The sequence below is a fragment of the Buceros rhinoceros genome, unplaced genomic scaffold (genome assembly GCF_000710305.1).
Source record: "Buceros rhinoceros silvestris isolate BGI_N320 unplaced genomic scaffold, ASM71030v1 scaffold7895, whole genome shotgun sequence".
In the NCBI taxonomy this organism is placed as follows: Eukaryota; Metazoa; Chordata; class Aves; order Bucerotiformes; family Bucerotidae; genus Buceros; species Buceros rhinoceros.
In genome coordinates, this window is record NW_010411108.1 from 44,476 (window position 1) to 64,589 (window position 20,114).

Sequence of the window (20,114 nt, forward strand, 5' to 3'; positions counted from 1 at the left end):
TGACTCTTAATGAAGGAAAGAAAAAGTTAAAGGAGAATTCTTAGTAGCAAGGACTGAAAAGTCTAAGCTAAAAATATTCAGGCTTTTTAAAAAAAAATAAAACATTTACACATTTTTGTTTACATCTGCAAAACTGCTGCCCTATCCAATTTGGGATCAAATTGTTAAAATCCTTATGGAGAAGTTTTAATTTTATTGCTTTTGATAGCATGAGCTATCCCTTTTAATAAATAAAACTGCTACACGAGCAGGCAGTCCACGGCTATGGGATAAGCCTCTGTGTTCACTGTCTCTAGCTACCCAAAGTTATCGGAATGAAATATCTTCCTTTTTCAAACTTTGTAAGGCTGAAAGCTGATACATCCATTAACAACCCTGCACAGACACAACTGATGGTTATTGATTTGGAAATAAACATTTAATTACCTGAAGCCCGCTTGAAAATAGTGTTAGCGCTTTTAATCACTATCACAGGGTACAAGGAGACAGCTGCTGAATCCTGTGAAAGCTTCAGAGCATCAGACTTAAAACTTCCAGGTGATCATTCTGAAAGTGACTGTGCTCACAGGAGAAACTTCAAAACTGCACGTCAACTTCTGGACCGTGAATTCATCTCCTATCAGTGTGAACTATGAGTTCACCTACTGCTACCTACTACTACCGTTTTCATCCTATTATACTGGAAGCTGCACATTTGTTAGCTTGTAATGAAGTAAAAGCAGCACTGAAAGAGTCTCAAAACAGTGAATTTTGTTTCAAAATTATTACCAAATGTAGCAATTATCATATAGATAACAAAGAAAAAGACCAGGAGAAGAAAGCTATGTGTGTTTACAAAATATATAGCGAACCATGAAAAGGCATCAAAGGCTGGTGCCTTCCCCTGGTGCCTCACTATTGCACCTCGTCATTTGGAGGTACCAGAAGAGCCGGCACAATGGAAGACAGTTTCTCATTGTGCAACTGGCCTTCAGCTGACAAAGAGTTAAAGGTGAGACACAAATCCCCAGAAAAACATAAATTTTATTGTTAGGACTGTCACTGACAAGAAAAATCACGTACTTTGACACATTCAAAAGAAAGAAATCAGGTGCATTGCAGTTCCCACATCAGAACGATTGTGGCTTTTTTTTTTTTTTTAGGTTTAAGTCTGACCTTTGTTTTACAACATGGCTTTTTGAGTTTTGCCTCATTACAGCATTCATACGCTATCAGATATTCCTTTCAGAGGGTTTCAGCGGATGCCAGCAGCTGGTAAGCTCAGCCAGCAGCCAAACAATGTCCGAGTTTAGAAGCGAGCCCAGGATTCCTGCCTTCAGGCTTGGCAAGCGCTGAGACTGTTATGGAGGTGATTCGAGTCCATCAATCTCTGGAAGACAGCCACCCTCTGTCTCTTTTACAGCCCCTCCTCTCATCCCCAGCAGCCAATTCAGTCTGCAGTTGGGCTCACTGTTAAGTAAGTATTAGGAGGACGAAAGTACACGAGGGAGGTCCAAAATGGAAAGCCAAGAATAATGGTGCAGTTGAAAACACAGTCATGCCCAGGCTGCGTTCCTGAAAGTTATTGCTGCTCCTTTTTGAGACAGCAACAGAAGAAGTACAACATCACACCAGAAGATTGTTAGTTGTCAAGTAGAAGAAATATGGGCTAACTCTCCTTTATGCATGAATCAAAGGCATTAACAGAAAACCTAATGGATGCCTTGAAATGCAATTAACCAAAACAAACTATGTGGTAATATGTGTTGGATCACATATACATCCACTCCCTTCTGGCACATTCCCAGCCCACACACATCCCACATGGATTTATTCCTCTATTTCATCACTTGAAGATGAGGTAGACACTACAGACCACTGCAGACTCTATCCCACTTCAGTTCTGGTCACGCACTCCAGCTGCTGGTTGCTCAAAATGACTTGCTATGGTAATGTAAAGCATTTCACAAGGTGAAAAATCAACCACATGAAGGCTCAAAAGCAGCTGTAACTAACTTGTAAGAGCTGGCCTCCGGCTGCGATGCTACATGCCCTGCTTTCCCTGATTGCGTGGCTTGCTTTTTCCCCCAGCATGTAGTTTATGTGCCAAAGCAGGGCAATCAAATCTTACTCACTTCACTTCTTGAAGCAACTGCTCGATGGAGAGGAGTCAGCCACATATTGTCCTTGGCATTAACTCGAGCGCCTGCAAGTAAACAGCAGAGGTTACAGCCATGACCTGGGTGTGATGCTGAAAGCCTTGCCCAAGTGTTCCATAGTAATGAGATCTGAGCTATATGTGGTACTCTCAGCACTCCCCACCACTCTCCTGGCACTCTGTTCACCTTGGAAATGCACTTCAGATCCTGGATAGATACGAACTGAAGCATGATTCAGGAAAAAAAAGGGACTGGACCGGTTGGATTATTACCGGGAATAGCTTCATCTACGGGACACAAAGAAGCAGGATTTGTTGTAGGAGGTTATACATGTATGTAAGTCTGTACATTTATGTCTATGTATATGCCTTTTTTTAGATCAACTGATGCAGCTGAGGGGGAAAAAAAAGCAACCCTTTGCTCAGAGCACTGCTGCTCTCTGCAGACATAATGAAGGGAAGGAGCCGTAACAACAGTCTCATTACTAGTTCCATCAGACAGACCACTAGAAGACATAACTGCCTCCCTGCTTCGCAAATCTTGCTGGGATGAAGAAAACAGTACCAAGAAATGCACATGTTGAGGAGGAAACTGGACAGCTCCTACCTCAGCTTCTGTGGGTGTTATTCAGCAAGCATCAGGAGAAGAGGGATGAAGGACACTATCCGTTTGCCTTCTCTGTGGTTCAGTACTAATGTGCACTCTGACAAAAGCAGCTGCACGAGAGGATGGGTTTGCCAGAATAAAGGATGAAGGAAGAATATTTAACAGCAGTGCTAGCTGACTGCAGACGAAAAAAGGATCTTGTACAATTGTTTGATTTGTTTGAAAGAAATATGAAAACTGTGTCCTACTGTGATACCCCAGAAAGGAAATCTAGTGAAAAGGACTAAAGAAATTGATTTTATAAAGGGCTTAACCTGAAAATGTTGTAACTCTTAACTCTGCAGGTAGCAGTACTAGTCAGAGGAGACTATGCCAAAAAATTTTAGAGAAGCACAAGCGTCATGCACATAGCCTGAATGAGCCTCTGAACTTCACAAAGGGATTCTTAAGCTTCATTTTGCACCATAACTTAAATGCAGACAAAAAGCCTGTAATTAATAAATCACACTCTCTGCATCAGAAGTACTTTCCAAGAGCCATTTCTCAGGAATGTGAAGATGCTTGTCTCTGAATCACAGTGGTTACTGGGAATTGTGCGAGGTAATCAGAGAAGAAAACAAGTTCTTTCATATTTCCACAAGCTGGGATATAACTTTTTGGCTGCAAGTAAAAGAAAGCCACTTTCATAACTATTGCAGCGATTAGAGGCAATCCTAACTCAGCCTCAGAAGCTGGTACCTGGTGGTACAACATGCCCTCTGGAAAAACGTCCTTTAGAAAAGACAACAGTTTCTAAGCGTTTTCAAATGAATCCACCTAAGCAAGAAAGCTGTTAGCTTAGATGCATATTTTCTAGATGAATTCCTAATGACTGCCACCAAATACCTCTTTCCAGGTTTAGAAACTTATTTTGTATTTGCCCTGGTTTTTTGCCTTACTTTTGTTCTTAACTAAGGTTTCTTTTGGTTTATTTCTACCCATTCACTAACTCCCGCAAGCAGATAGTTGCAAATCAGAAAGCTTCTGCGTGCCGTAGCAAAGCGTAATGAATGTATCATTCCTCAGTATTCAACAGCTCCAGTGGCACTGGTAAATATGCGGTTGATTAGAAAACCAAGGAAAGTGTCTTCATCAGTAGTTATTCAGACCTTTCATTGATCCACTTACCCTTTGAGCAATTGCAAGAGTTGCCAAGAAAACAACTAAAGAAAATAATTAAAACAAAACAATACCAGTATGAATAAAATAATACACAGCATGCTATCGTCCCTTTCAGCTGTTTTCCACATCCCTCTACCTCTTTGTGCTTTGGGGCTCTTTATATGACAATGTGAAATTGCGCTTACAGATGTATCAATGCACCAGCCGAATACATTCGTGATTTCTGTTCTTAAAGAGCTGCACAATTCCGCTGTTGCCTGTTACTGTTGTCCATTTACTGAGGTGCACAATTTCTGAACAGACGTTTCAAAATGTTTCCCTCTGTACTGCCTGTTTTCTTCACCAAAATCCAGCTTTTATGTTGCCAGCAGTTCCTTGCAGGCAACAGTTAATGACAATGAAAGGACCTCACCATGCACTCCTTCATGGACAGAAAACATCTGCCGTTTGAAAGGAGATCACGCAGAGGCACTCAGGGAACAACGCTGATGTTTTTAAAGGTGTCCTCTACACTTCACAAACTCAAGTACCACTCTGTGACAGGTCTTTGAAAGCATCGAGTACCACAGAAACCAAGTTCTACAGACTCTACAATATACTCTACAACATGCTAAGGCACCAAAATGAGATGTGTCCAAAAATCTGAAGCTTAAATTTTCAACTCCATCCCACAACACTTCCTCAAATCACCCAGAAATTCAGTGTCCCTCTCTGCACTCTGGACCAAGTACTGTAACCATGTGTCCATGCACTTCCTGCAATACTCCGTGGATTAAATCTATGTATTTATAAGGACAAAGAGGGTTGAAAACACACTCAAGTTAATGTATACGGTGTGCTTCATAGTACAATCTTTCTTGAAAAGAAAAGCTGCATTAAAGATTTCCCTTGACATCCTTTCAGGTAGCCACAGCACCCATCCACCCCATAAAATACCCATTTCAAAAAAAAACTCTCCAGAGAAAAGGCTTTTCTCAGCCCCATCCTCTGCACTTTCAGGAGAGCTTGTACCCATGGGCCTGAAGGAAAGGCTTGGCTGTTGGATTTGCTCTCTGAGGCTGAAGTAGACAAAATATAACATCAGAGATAAAATCAACAGGGAGGAAACTTTCTGTAATCCACTCTTCTTTAATATGGCTGTTTTGTAATCTTTGCCGTCTTCACTCTCAAATTTTTCTGCCAAAAGAGGAAATGAATCTGAAATTGCCTCTGTTCTTTTCAGAGCTGAAAACAACTGACCTGATGCTGGCTTTCAGGAATGAAGTTAACATCTCTCTGTCCTAACCAAGGTACAATTTTCTATCCAGCCTGAATAATTCTAAGATTTGAGGTTGGAAATCAGAAGATGCCTCGCAATTACAGGCCTGATAGTTCTGAAATAACTTTCTTTGAAAAACAGGCAACTCATGCAAAGCAGCAGTCTAATAATTTGTGAAACCAATCACATAGGAAGGCTGCTGGTGAGGGGTTAAGACGTTTGTACCATAAGGTTCCTTTTAATCCCACATTCTTAAACCCCCACAAAGCTTTACCCTTACAGTCCTCCAGCTTAGAAAAACACTGCCTTTGAAATCTGCAAGCACATCTAGGGGTTTGCCATGAATGGTGCACTTTTGATAGATGTCTGGTTCTGACATTTTGATCGTGTTTTTTGTCACTACAACAGTTTGGAAATATGTTTTTATGTTCTGTTTAGATACATCTTACTGCACAGTTTCTATTCTCCAAATGAACTTTCTGACTCCCAGAATCATGTCTCTAGTGTAAATACCACTTACAATTCACTGAAACTCATTCATCATTTTTTGGTATTATTCCATAATAATTTTTGGTTAACAAGAACTCTTGGCTTGTACTGCAGGATGTGCGCCCACGTTTCAAATACCTACTTCAGCAAGTTTCTGAATCCACAGATACTGTCAGTATGAATGCTGCAGAAGTTTTAAAAAACTAGTTGCTTTGTCACAGTGCTTGTTTTATAAATTGTATCACCAAATTTAAATATATTTTCTAAGCTTGCAACAACTGCAACTCAGAAAAGAGGCACTGCCTAAAGCTCACTCATATATCCTTTGCTGGGTATTCCTTGTAGCTTTGAAATTAGCTAATTTACCAGTTAATAACAATGAAGCACACTACCTTACCTGACAAAATGAGAAGCTCAATGATGTCTGCATCCCCCAAGAATGATGCAACATGGAGAGGTGTTCGTTTCTCAGCATCCTGCAAAACCATAGATTGTCCAGTTACAAAACATGGTCAATAACCACAAGTGCTGGTGTTAAAGAGCAGCGGATTTGTATACAGTGTTAATTTTGCTATGTGTATTTCTGTTTATAATTAGAAGTGCAATCTCAACCAGTGAAAGAACACTCTTCCTCCCTGAATATCCTCAACTTTTTTTATTGCTTGGTTCCACCAGACCTTGCAGAAACGTTGTCTTTACTTTGATATCCTTTTTACAAGTAGAGCAAATCAAATCAAAACTATAATGAGGCAAGATTTCATCCTTAGGTCTCTTTTGGAAACATTTTCCACTCTAAGTGTTGCAGCAATGTAATTCAGGTGCTTCTGGACATCAGACTTTGTCATGCAGCTTGCATCAACAATATAACAGACACTTCAGAAAGGTATCTCTAGAGGATGGTCTGGAACCGCACAGAAGGAGAAGATGTAACTCCCTTAGACTACAAAGATTCTGGTACACCATTTGGCCTGATTGCCAAATCCTGTAATTTTCAGTCTTAGGTAGCCACATTTTCAAGATTTTCTATCTTCAGGGGGTATAAATACAGTGTTTACAAAAATCCCTTTCTTTTATTGCTTTATTCAGATGACTCCAGGACAGAGGCCTTTAAAAGAAACTTGCCAATAACATGGGCAACATCATGATATTCAATCCATTTCCAGTTCTAAAATTCTGCGACAGCTTCTTGCAACACAATCAAGTTTGACAACAGAACGGAATAGTTTGAAGTTGAATGCCAACGATACAGACCACGCAATTTTCAATATCAAAGAACCAAGGCTATTTAGTGCTTTATTGATCACAAGCAATATTTTATATTAAACTGTAAATCTGATGGGAATTTGATAATTGAGGCAGGAAAGGACATGAAACAGAAAAGTAGAATTTTTATCCTTCTCTAGCAATAACAACTCTCTGTAAGTATTCCCAGCTTTCACTTTTTAAAATCAATGCAAGATCCTATCAAATTTGGTCTAGAAAATTAAAACCACACAGAAGGCTAGGTTTTCAGGAGTTTGGTGGGAGAAGTCTGCATACAACACCTGCAGCTCAGCGTGTAGCTAAGCAACTCAATGGAGGAACATCCTCAAGTTCCTGTTTATGCTCTGCAAGGCTGACACAGAGACAGAGGAACTGGGGCATCTGCCGGTCTGTCCAGCCACACTCCTTGTGTCCTCCTCGAAGCCATGTACCGCTTCAGCAAGACTTAAATAGCTCACTGGCTTTGCATCTGGCCCAAGCACTAACACCTCTTTGGCTACAGCTGGCCGTGTGGCATGATGCTAGTAAAGGGAGGACAAATAAATAAACAATGATCTAAAGATTGAAGATTATAAACAGAGAGAGGGGAATAAAAAGAAAATGTGTCATTTCAGGGAAAGGTCTGGCAGTACATGAAACTGGAACACACCTTATCAAGGCAAGGAAAGGAGGTGGGGGGGAAGAAATTATAACAGGATTACAAATAGCATTAAGACAAATAATCAGACCTGCTTCAAGTGCAGTTCTCAGAGCAACAAAAGGTCAGTAAGAGACAGTAGATAAGCTAAACAATGGCTATAAAATCATGCTGGGATGAGAAAAACATTCCCAAAACTGTATTACTGACTTACATGAGTTCACAGAAAAGATGATGCTGATTTTAACACTATCTGTACTTAAAAAAACAAACAAAAAAATTAAGGCAATTAGGAACTTAACAAACAGGCAATTGAGGAGAAAAGGCCTCACCAAGAAAAACACTCAACACATGCTTAAACTGCTCAAGTGATCACAGTAACACTGATAAGGCCCTTCACAGGCTTAAAGTTAGGGTAGTCCTTAAGTGCTTTATTGGATCAGGGCCCCAGAGCACACGAAGATTAGCAGAACAGTGGCTCAGATGAATCATAGCAGCATACGCAAAATATTCAGGCACAGTAAGAAAAAAAGACCAACGGTTTCTCCTCAACACAGCCGACAACAGTAGAAACTGTTATCTCGAAGGAGATAACAGATTTGAATTTTTATACCAACTGCTGCTGTTCAGATGAGAAGGTGATTGGGACAGAGTTATTTACTATTAAAATGTAAGTGAACTGCTACAGAAAACAAATGGGTTTATCCTCTTTGTCACCAAACTGCCCAAGCAGCCAACAGGAATAGTTCAGCAGAGAGTTAACGCACCACAGAAACTGAGTTAATGAAGTTCCACTAGTAACAAAGATTCGGATTCCCACCACCTCCAACCAGCCAGTGATCTGCCTGGGTGACAGACTAAACCAAACTATATTAGAGGCACATGAATGGCTACAACTTTCATTGATAGAGGGCTAAACAAAACAGTAACAGAAACAATCTTCCTGCTCATTAACTACATACAGATCTGAGCATACCTTATTTAAACAGCACAAAGTAGCTGGTACCATTAAAGAACTACAAACATTCAGATACAACTTGACTTCGGGAAAATTAAATATTTGCAACTGGTTAGGAACTACTGAAGAGACTAATAGCAAATGAGCAGTTACTTCTTGGTCTATTTACAACAGATCAAAGCTAAAAGTTGATGCTGTGCAAAGAAAATCTCTCCCACTATCAGGATTTCCTCCCTCTCACAGATTCTTTTATTAAAGCCTGTAATTAACCAAGCAAATCAAAATGCCTAACTGTGAACACCAGCTTGTAACTGAAAGTCAAGCTATGTAAGTTATGCCGCCTTCTGCTATGACCAAGCACAGAGAGTTCCCATCTCAAACTGCACATCTTGGTTCTGGCAGCTCTCAGCCCCTCAGTCTTCATTTTAGCCTCAGAAACAAAGATTTTTCTGGATTGAGTCTTTAATTGCCAAGTGCCAAAGAGATGGAGGAGGCAAATACTTTGATCTTCTAGAGACAAAAAAATTATCCTGTCTCTTCTCCCTCAACTAACATTTTTCCTTCTATGAGGCTGACAGTAGGATTCATTCCAGAAAAAGATAACTTTTAAAATTAATTACTAACCCTAGTCTGAGTCTGTAGAAACTGCTATCCTAAATTAATAGAAATATTTTTATGTTTATAGCAGTGAGTTTCCATGTAAAGCTCCAGAGCTAGAGTTAAATAACTCCTATATTTTTATAAATGCAAGATTGACCCTGGGTGGGAGAGGTTGATGGCATCATCACTCATGAGTTGAGGGGAAAAGCAGAGTTAGAACATTCAGGCTGACATCGCTGCCTTTGAAGAAAATAAAGCGGCTACAACCACATCCTGCCATAAGCTTTTAATGACCTATACATCCTTAACTGTCTCAAATGTTTTGAGGACAACAATAACAAGTCACCGGCACAGACAGATATATACAGATATGCATAAAATTTAGTACCCACTAGCATGCTGTACAAAGCAATTCCCAAAATTTCACTCAGTAAACTCCAGCAGAATTTTCTTCACAGTTCAAACATCTTCTTTACTAAGTATAAACATTTCTACTTACTTCCTAATAGAAGACAAATATTTCTTCTAACCTAAGGTTGTGCTGGTTGCCTTGCATCACAAACATCAAGGCTATTTAAGTATTCAATTTCCTTACATTTCTGAGAATTATTCATAATTTTCTTCTATAGAAAAAAAATTATTCTCTAGCACTTCCCACTTAAATGAACAGTATATCCAACAGCACTACTTGAGCCTAAATACCCACTGGAAACACAGCTATCACCTAACTGTCAGAGTATGTCAGAGCAAAAGCTTTCCAAAGTTCTTGAATAAATCCTCCAGAAGACTTTCCAGCACACCAGAACTCTATCTGGAAGAGGAGCATTTACTTCCAGGATAGCTTTATTCTCCTGTGAAATGCCATAGTGCCAAAAAGTAAATCACCGTTCCTTGGATGAGAGCAGACGAGAGTCTGGTTCCCAAGATTACTGAAATACCACATTACAGTCCCTCTTAGTCCCAAGTCAAACATGTCGCTCCAAACTGAACAACAAGCTGCTTTTCACATTAGGTATCCCAGGCATGCAAAGCCTTTCAGACTCATGATTCTCGGCGTGTGTGGACTTGTACCCTTGAGCACTCATACCACCACAAAAAGCATGCTTAGCAGTATTACAGAAATATATATGACTTGTATGTGTGTGTGCGTGTGAAGACCTCGACACGGCTCAAACCCACCAGGAGTCAGTGCCACACGTTTAAACCTGCTGGCTCTGCTTTAATGAAAACGAGACAAATTCAGCTGAACCATTACATCCTTCTAACCTGTCTCTTTTTGGCATAAGTGTGTGGGGATGCATTTGCACAAGCAGTCCTTGACATTGATGAGTAGAGAGAAGTAGCAGCTTCTCCAGCTGGCAGAACATTGAGCAAAGAGGCTCAGATCAAGCCAAGAATGCAGGATCAGCACTGATGCCCCAGTGTCAGAAAGAGAAACAAATAAGTTTCAGGAAAGCAGATGTTGCCCTCAACAGCCTCACTGCTGGAGCAAGGGGTTTTAGTATTTATTTTACTCAGAATATGAATGCAATGGGAAATATTTTGGGAAATCAAAGTTTTGGACAAATTTTGGGTTTGGGGGTTTTATCCAAGAGGGAAAGCAAAATTAGGGAATAAAGAGGAAAAACAGAGGGAAAGAAATGTCTGGTTTGGCTCCCAAGCATCTCACTAATTATAGGGAAGAATACTGGAAGGGGTTTTTGCCTTTTTTTATTTGACTTGAAATGTTTTGAAGGGAAACTAAACTAGAAGACTGAGGTGAAAATGGAAATTTTACAGGCAGGATTTTGGTTTAATAGAAAATAATGAGATTGCGCATAAGAACTGGACTCCGCATATGTAGGATGTTGCACAGCTACGTACGTTATGAATCCCTGATAACCAGGGGTTACCATTGGATCCAGAATAATCCCAAGATGAACTCACTCTGGAGTGAGTGGCTCTGCTCCATTCCATTACACCCTTCTCAAATTAAAAAAATCATCCCCAAAAATCCCCACCTAAAGACAACACACACACAAAAAGTAACCTACTAAACTTCTGATTTTCTCTAAGCTCTTTCCTTTGAGATTAATTTTCTCTTAAGAAATATATAACTAATTTTGAATAGTTTCTCCATCTGCTTTTTTCTTCTACCTTCTTTACTGCTGATTCAAAAAAAAAAAATTGTAACTTCAGAAATCCCCAAAGTTCGCTGCAAAACCAGCTTTATTTTGTTTCCCTGTCCTACCTGTATTTGAACTATTCCAGTATTAACACAGCTAACCAAAATGATTAACAAAGGACATACCGCTGCCAAACAGGGTCAGAGTTTCCTCTCCTGTGAGCAACCAAGCACTGAAGAAACACTAACATGGAAGTAATAAAAAACACCCTTAAAATAGAAATGTAAGCACCCAGTGCAAACTGCCAGCTCACAGCACAAGGGTGGAAAACATGATCTTTCGATCTTTCTCTAGTGACATTTTAAGCATGTGACACTTCTCTATAATCACCACCTAGAACACAATCTTCAGAATTCCTGTTGATGTATTTTTCTAATTACTCCAAATAAAAGCTTCGGGATTTTTGCTCCTGACAAAACAGCTGTTCAGGTAGAGCATTCTTGGATGGACTTTTGGTGTCTTAAACAGAATTCTGGGCAAGATCACTCAAGTTCAATGACTTTTTCTATTAAGTACTATGTTACTCATCTAGAAAATACATATTCCTCATTTAATATTGCACCTGATAGTTGAGAGCATCTCCCTAGCAACCGTAACTAACACAGTTGCAGCTGAAGGACAAAAACATTTGACAAGCCCACAATAACCTTGCACAGAAAAAGCTACTTTGAAAAACCAACATGAAACAGAGGAAATTTTAGGACTACCATATTCACCTAGGTTGTTCGAGTTTTTGTTTGGTTGGGTTTGGTTTTTTAATTTGTTTTTTAAAGACCATCAGGGAAAACAAATAAGGAGGAAACTCAAGGGAGATGATGCTGTAAGGAAGCACTTTAAAGAACTTACTTCAAGAAAACAACCAGGTACTGATAAACACCAGGAAAATGAACATCTTCTTTGATCGGATTCCCCATTTAAAACAGCAGCAAGTCTTTCCTTTCCCTGACAACAAATGGAGTGCAGCTCCAGTTACACAGATCTGTAGGATCACTTCTCCAGTCCCTTTCTGCAGCTCTGAACCAGTGGGTTTGGTCCCACAGCCTGCAAAAGCTGCAGTGCCAAGACTACACCAGACAAACTGCTGGAGTTAGCCATGGATAAATTGATGGCTTTTATCAAGAAAGACACAAAGAAAAGGAAGGTTGATTCAAAAGTCCAGGAAACACCTGGAAATCACTATTCTGCTTCTGCTTTATATCCTCACCACTTTCAGAGTCCACCCACCAACTGTAGCCAGGACTGGCAGGGTTCATTTCTAACAGTAAGGATTAAAGCTAAAATCAAAGAGGGGGGAAAAAACCCCAACTTCTGCAAAAAGACCAAGTTCAAATGGAGATTTTTTTATCCCCCCCATTGCCAAAACACTGACTTACTACTTGTTTATAGATGCTTACCATTGTTCTGGCTAGAAGCAGCCAGTCTCCAGAACAGCAATTCCTTTGTGGGCAAGTCACGGCCAAGATACTGACTGCTTCCCTACTCACACTGCTGAAGCCTATACTGAAGCTTTATTTCATGTACATTCGAATGCTGATTAACAGCTCCTGATCTGCAAAGACTTCATAAGAGGAAGCTCTACAGAGAATAAAAATATGCAGCTTTCAGCTGTTTTCATTCATTTTCTCAGTAAGAGAGAAAACATTGTCCCTGACTGACCTGCACATTTGGAATAATTACTATACACTTAGAAAACTTAAAAGTCACCTGCTGGAGATAATTACATTTCAGACTACTAAAGAGGATTCCACTGAAGCCCCAAATCTCTAACTTCCAAACAATTTTCATTCTGTTACATGTTAATTACTAAAGACATGATTAATATATCCATTGCAACAGTTCACAAGCATGGTGCTTACACATCACAGGCACATAACATGCCAGGTCACATACCAAGGCGTTGACATCCTCTGTTTTGTAGATCAACATCCGTATCTCTTCTGGATCGCCACTGAAAATCGCTTGGACCAGTGGTGGCTGGAAAAATCAAACAGAAGCAGCAGCATTACGGGTTTGTTTTCTGTTTAAAAGGGGAGCATGTAATTCCTGCTAACTTTTATTAACGCTGCCCGCAGACACTGTATGACCCTAGTAAGAAATCTCCAAGAGTATCTCAGCAATAAGAACTATCAGTTTGCTTGAGGATAAACTGAAATGGTGAGTATGTTTGTATGTATAACAAGCATGTGTGTGCCCAAAGAGGGATCCCCATTAGAATGGCAACTTTTCTCAACAACATGCAATTAGCCCAGATGTTCTCCTTGGCATGTAAGGGGAAAACTAATTACATCAGATACTGCTGCATGCATGCTGTTGGCACAGATTAATGGTCATGCAAGACACATTTAGAAACAGAACATTATGCAAATAATGAATTTCTAGGCAATTACCAAACATCTTCTATCCCTTTACTGAATAAATACGCAATGAGCACAGTTAATTTTAACCACCCAAGAAGCAAAATAATTATCTTATTGTTTCAAGTCTGTTATTATGCTATTATGAATCAGAATGCATAAATAAATAATCAGGCATACGGGAGAAACAATATGCCATGCTCATTCCTCCGGCAATGCTGGCGTCACTGCCTGTCGGTGGGAGGGAGCGCTGCATATGCTCAACTGCTCCGTTACATGTTCAGAGCTGGCGATTTCAGTCCTTCTGCCTAGGTTTGCTCTGGGCTCCTAGCAGCAAATATCCGAGTTATTAACTGAGCTGGCACAACACAATCTGCTGAATGAAAAGAACTCGTGTCTCTGCTGGAGACTCGGAAAAAGGAGGGGACAAATTACGATACCCATCCCCTGAAGCACACAGTCGAAACAGGCAGTGGCCCCACTTCCACCTTCACCCCTCTTGAAGGAGGTGTATGACCCACCCAGGCTCACTGCCCACCTCCAGGTTGGCTCATGGTCCTATTAGCAAACAGGAGTTCATGGTGCCATGCAATCACCAGAACTTAAAATAACCCTGCTAAATGGAAGCACACATGCCTATTAAAGCACATAAAACCACAGCAGTGCTTCAAATTCTGCAGAATTTAACTATCTTGTAAACGAGTTACCTCAAAATCTACAAACAAGCTGGAAAAACAGAGAAAATACCATTTTCCCAAATCTTTTCACTGCAAAATTCATCATATTCAAACCTGGAAAACACATTTCTAAGATGATGGTGTCTATTTTAAGACATGTTAATCCCTTATGTCCTTGAGAAAGACTCACACTGGAATTTCATTCTTACCACTGGAAAAAGGACTAAGGCAGCATCTTTTATCATGACTCTCTGCAGTCTAATGTGTTGCAGTGGAAGTTTGAAAAAGAAAGGAAAAAGAAATTGCAATTCACTGGAACCATTTAGCATGCTTCCTTTCCAGCCCATGTCAGAACAGCCACAGACCAGAGGATGCAAACAGCAGACCTCAGAACCTGATCCACTCTCCCTCATCTGCCAAACTCAAAACAAATCAGAATTTAGTTAAGAGTGAGATGGTTGCATTTTTCTCTACCAAAAAAATTGTTAAAAGTGATTCTTTGATCTTATGCCCAGGACCATGCTAATAAAAATTAGTATCCCCTAGACTTAGCGCAAACCTAACACTAACAGCTAGGAAGATCCAGCAAATGTTTACAAAATTAGAATGCTCACATCAAAATATTTCCATTTCACATACATTTATCATAATATTTAAATAACAAAATAAACAGGAAAGCAGAAACCTCCTCAATTTCAAACTAAACGGCAACACAACCCTGTGGCCAAAATACCCACAGCAGCTCAGCTGAACCCACTTGCAGTCACAGCCAACACCCAACAGAAAGTATCGTCCAGGGTCTGCAGACCCCCGAGCTGAGACTGCAGAAGAACCATCACCAAGAGGAAAATTCAATGAACTTCCAATCTATTGGATTTTTTTTAAAGCTCAAATGCTGTTACAAGTAACATTTTTTCTTTTAATTGGGAAAGGCTGAAGTACTGTCCATTGTTATATTTTTTTTTTAAAAAAAAGAGGAAAGTTTATAAGACCCTTCTTTCCTCTGCCAGAAATCTGAATCAGACATCCAGTTTTGCAGGAAATGCTTGACCTTTTTAATCAGCATCAGCTCCTTAATACAGAAAGCAGATTGAGAATAGCACTGGGTTCTTTAAACCTGTGACATATAGAAGATCCTCATCTCAATTCTTGTGCACCATTCCACAGTCACATCTACATGCAGTTCCTTATATCAAACCACCGGATCTATTGTGTCTCTGCTGATAGACATAACCTTCACTGACAGGAGATAGCTGCCACATACCCATTGGGAAAGGCCTCCATCATTCAGCCTTTTTTTCCATGAGATTTACTTTTTATAAATTTGTTATAATAGAACATTTCACTGCTAGTTATAATGGCAAGAGACAGAGGTAACAGAGAACACGCAATGGCTGTGGTTGGAAAGAACAGTTAAAACCAGTATATTATGTGACAACATCACTAACAGAAATATTTTGCTTTAAAATTCTTTAAATTCAGAAGTTGATAAATATTCAGAATGAAGAAAAAAAACAAAAAGAAAGCAGAGAGCAGGATATGTATAACTATTATTAGAATTAAGCAAGGGTACAGGTTTTGGAATGATGAACAACTGTTTCATCAGCTCAGCACTCTGAAGCTTCCAAATTCTTAAAGAGAGTTCCTTTTTTTCCCTGAAAATATATACCAGCAGCTAATGAACACCTCTCCATGTTACCTTTTCTACAGAGTTACTATTACAAGTATGAAACTCATCAACAAGTTTTATTAGAGTGTTCTTTACTTTGTACTGCAACAAGTGTTATACTAAAAATAAAATTTTATCCACAGACATGTTTCAGCGTCAGAACGTATCCCTGTCTTTACTGCACATGGGACAATCACAAGCCGGACTTCAACCCACCAGGTCAAAATAGCTTGTTGAACTGAAGGCACTATGATTATTTCAGAAACAGAGAGCTTAAACCCATGTGGAAGAATACCTTGTGGCTCAGCTGGCATCCATGGAGCCAACAAGTCAGCAGACAAAATTTGGCATTTGGAAATTCTCCTTCCTAGATCTGACAGTGAAGAGGAAAGCCAACGTCTGTCACCAGGCAGCAGGGGCAGGTCTCTGAACCTCAGATGAGATGAAGTATTCAAGTGGACTGTCTCAAGTATCATTTTAATTTCTATGTCCGAAGTGGGTGCTGAAGCTCCTGGCAAACCAGTTACTATTTTTTGTGACATATGTTAAATATTTTGTTGATTTTAGATGTCTTGACTCACTAACAAGGACTTAAACAAGTCAGATTTTCATTTGACAGGAGCTGGAGGCAGACAGGGAAAGGAGGATCAATTCCCAAGCTGATATGATGTAATATACTATCATTTGGTCTTGTAAGTGAAAGGAAGTTATATATTGATCCTTTACTTGTTCTAATTGCATTACATCAAGTTACTGGACTAAACATTTGGATATGCCCGGGTACTCATATCTCTTTAACTAGCAAGACAAGGTAGCAAGACATATAATCATTTCAAAGTGGTATTGATTTTGTCAATGTTTTGCCAAACACCTCTTTTTTTCTGTAGGCACTCCCATTAAACAAAATCACAAGGCTGTCCGCTATGTCACATCACATACTTCTATTTCCTTCCACTGGTCATAGCACAAAGACAACTCCTGCTCCCAGTTTTAATGTAGGACTGTCTTCCAGTCAGCAGGATCCTGACGGCTTTTGTTTACACGCCACCTGCAAAAATCCGTGTCTCCAGGCAGACAGAGAAAACTACAAATCTGATTCTATAATTAAACATAATCACAATTAATCCCTCAGTAAGTGATATGCAAACCAGAATATACTTCAGCTCACTTTCCCATAAGCATGCTGCTTGTGAAGTAACAAGAATAAAACTGCTTCACACCCCTGCCTCCCCGCCACCCTCTACACCCTCCTGTTTAGTCCTCTCTGTGCCCAGCCCTTTCCCTTCCTCTACTCACCTCGCCAAGAGATTTAAACCTTTGTCTGCCTCTCTGCTGCCCCATTTCCATTCTGCTGGAGCAGGGGAGCTTAGCAGGGGAGTTCTTAGGTGCACTGGAACACTTTTAATTGCACTTACAGAGTATCAAATACACACCTGCATTCCAAGCAAGTGAGAAAGAAATAGAACTATAAGAAAACTGAAAACTGTATGGGGAAAAAGTATTATAGAGACAGCTGAAACTTTAACACAACATTTATTTAGTCAAGCTTTCAAGATACTTAAAAAGGAAAATAGTCAGGATTGACTCTTGTGCAATGCCGGATTGAGCCCGGTATTTCTGTTCACACCATTTCTGATACGCCATTCTGGACAGTGCAAAACAAGCCTCCCGGCAGATCTATTTCTGGTTGTTCGCTTGGCTCTAGATTTTGGCTGCCTCCCATTTTTCATTACGAAGCCTATCAACTGCCCCAAGAATTGCTGATGTTTCCAGGTGAAACAAAGGTTACATCCTGCCATTCCTGGAATCCTGAAATTCCTCACCACACCAAACAGGCTGTGAGTGGCCTCTGTTTTGTTAAACTTATCAGTGAAAGGTACAGAAATAACTCAGGACATGTTAAATTTAGATCCTTTCTAGAAAGGAAAAGAGCTAAGCGTGTTTAATGCAGCCTTCCCACTGTTCTTTCCTTCATTCTCATTACTGGAGGCTACCCACTGGTCTTTATTGAAGTGGTGGGGTTTTGGTTTGGTTTTGGCATTTGAGTTTGGGGGTGGTGGGTTTTTTAAATGCCTGCAGATCATATCAGAAAATTAGTTAATAAACACTGTCTTGAAGTTACATTAATCAAGTGGAGACTAAGACTCAGCATGCTGCAAACTAGTTACAATAAAGTATTTTTTAAAGGAGACAAAAATAAACAACAAATGTTACGATACTGTGTATTTGTTATATTCCCCAGCACCGGCCACCCATTTCAGTGGAGAAAAGTCTGTCACAGACAGCGTAGTAAGATTTGCTGGAATATCTATGAAGATTGAGGATAATCTATCTAATGGTATCCTGAATTTTTCTCGTCCTCTTGGACTTTGTATGTTCAAAGTTTCTCAGGGTTTTGTCTTGACGCAAAGTTTGTGTTGTGTAATACCTCACAACAGACATATCAGTGACACGATTAAATAAGTCATGGGATTGTAATGGCACTACCAAAAAAAGGATCCGGTTCTTTTTATACATTCTCAGCAGTGAGTGCTGCACTACTAATTCATTCGAGTACATCTTGTCCCATCAACATTTTGACTCCCAGAGCTTTTGCTTTTTTTTTCCTCCCTCCCTTCCCCTCCTCCCCATCCATCTATCAGCTACACAAGAGCAAGGAAGAAGGTCTGGCACCAAGGCAGTGATTCTGAATAAGGACATAGCAGAGGCTAAAATCTCTGGTGGCAAAAATTCCAGCTGGTGTAAGTAAAACAGTTTAAGTGAACTCCCAAGTAAGAGTCGCTGTGCCATGTTACACCACCTGCTTTCAGAGAGCCCTCAGAGGCGGCCAGGCAACATGAAGTTACAAATCTCGAGAGAAGTGGAACAACTGGCAGCGGGGCAGAGCAACAGCAACCCCAGTGACAGATCTGCTCCTTGCTTGGGGAATAAAGCAGTTAGGGGAGAAGCTCACTTGAAAAACATCAACCCTACTGAAAGCTTCATTTCCTGCTCACTTGTCTTCAAACACATTTCAAGCAGACAAGTGATATTTTTTTTTTTGGACCAATTTCATAGGTGTTGAATTCCACAAGATAAAAAAAAAAACCACAATGAAAACCAATTCTGTGTGCAGCGGGGAATGCTCTGGGGAACAAACAGGTTCACGCTGGCTGCAGCTGTCCACCTAAACTGACACATCTTCCCTGTTTCACGGCCCCACATCCTCTGGAGGCCACTGACATCCTGCCTTCACCCAGCTCCACCAACAGCAGTGGCAGCCAAGTAGATAAAACAAAAAACAAACAAAAAAAAAAAAAAAAAAAAAATGAAAAAGGAAAAAGGAAAAAAGATAAATGGAAATGTTGCACGTTATCTTCCTTCAGCCTATCCCTTATGAAAGTGCAACTTACCCCTCTCTCTTTCACTGTTAGAAAATCAATCCTGATTCAGAAAACTATAAATTGGCATCTGATCCTGTAAGACCTTAGTCAGTAAGATAAGAACTGGGGTCTGGTTTATATTAATGTACACACGAAGAAGGCAGCTATGGTGCAGAATGCCCTAAACAATTTTGCAGATAGTTCTGAACTCCAAGTGACCACAAGGACGTTGGAGGACAGAACCAGAACATACAACCACTTCAACACACTACAGACAGATGGGCTGGAGGAAGATGAGGACACTGTTCAGGATGTTGGAGAATACAGCAAGAAACCCAGAGTCACTACATGGCAGTTTTGTATAAGAAGGAATTTGGGACTGAACATAACCAAACAATGCTATGAAAGTGGAAGAGAAAATAAGATTACAGTTTGCAAAATGCACAGTAGTTCTTCCACCACACAATGCTCAGCACTGCTTCGGCTGAGACTAGAGTGAGATGTTTTGTTTGGGGCACCACTTGTCCTGAAGTGCAAAACAGAGTTCTAAAAAATGATTTACAGGGAAAAGGTAAACAAACCAGAGCTATTCGGCCTACACAGAAGAAAATTTAAAGGGAACATGAGAACAATTTGCAATACATAAAAGGCTATTTCTAAATAAATCATCTGTTTTACACATCCAAGACACACAGAGCTTGAACGGCTGCACGCAAGAAAGATGCATTTCTGCTTTGTAAGAGGCAACGCAAACCAGGGCGGTGGTTACCAATTTGG

The 20,114-nt window shown here is 40.1% G+C and overlaps 1 protein-coding gene across 1 annotated transcript in view; it reads right to left on the bottom strand.

Annotated features, from left to right (window-relative positions):
• The window catches only part of ANKRD44 (ankyrin repeat domain 44), a gene marked incomplete at its 5' end in the record, with an annotated part of 54,301 nt that extends 41,046 nt beyond the window's left edge, over positions 1 to 13,255 (bottom strand). The window contains 3 exons of the mRNA XM_010135879.1: positions 2,115 to 2,185; positions 6,050 to 6,128; positions 13,166 to 13,255. Coding sequence (XP_010134181.1) covers positions 2,115 to 2,185; positions 6,050 to 6,128; positions 13,166 to 13,255 — 240 coding nt within the window. The remainder of the gene's footprint in view (positions 1 to 2,114; positions 2,186 to 6,049; positions 6,129 to 13,165) is intronic.
• Positions 13,256 to 20,114: the final 6,859 nt, after the last annotated feature.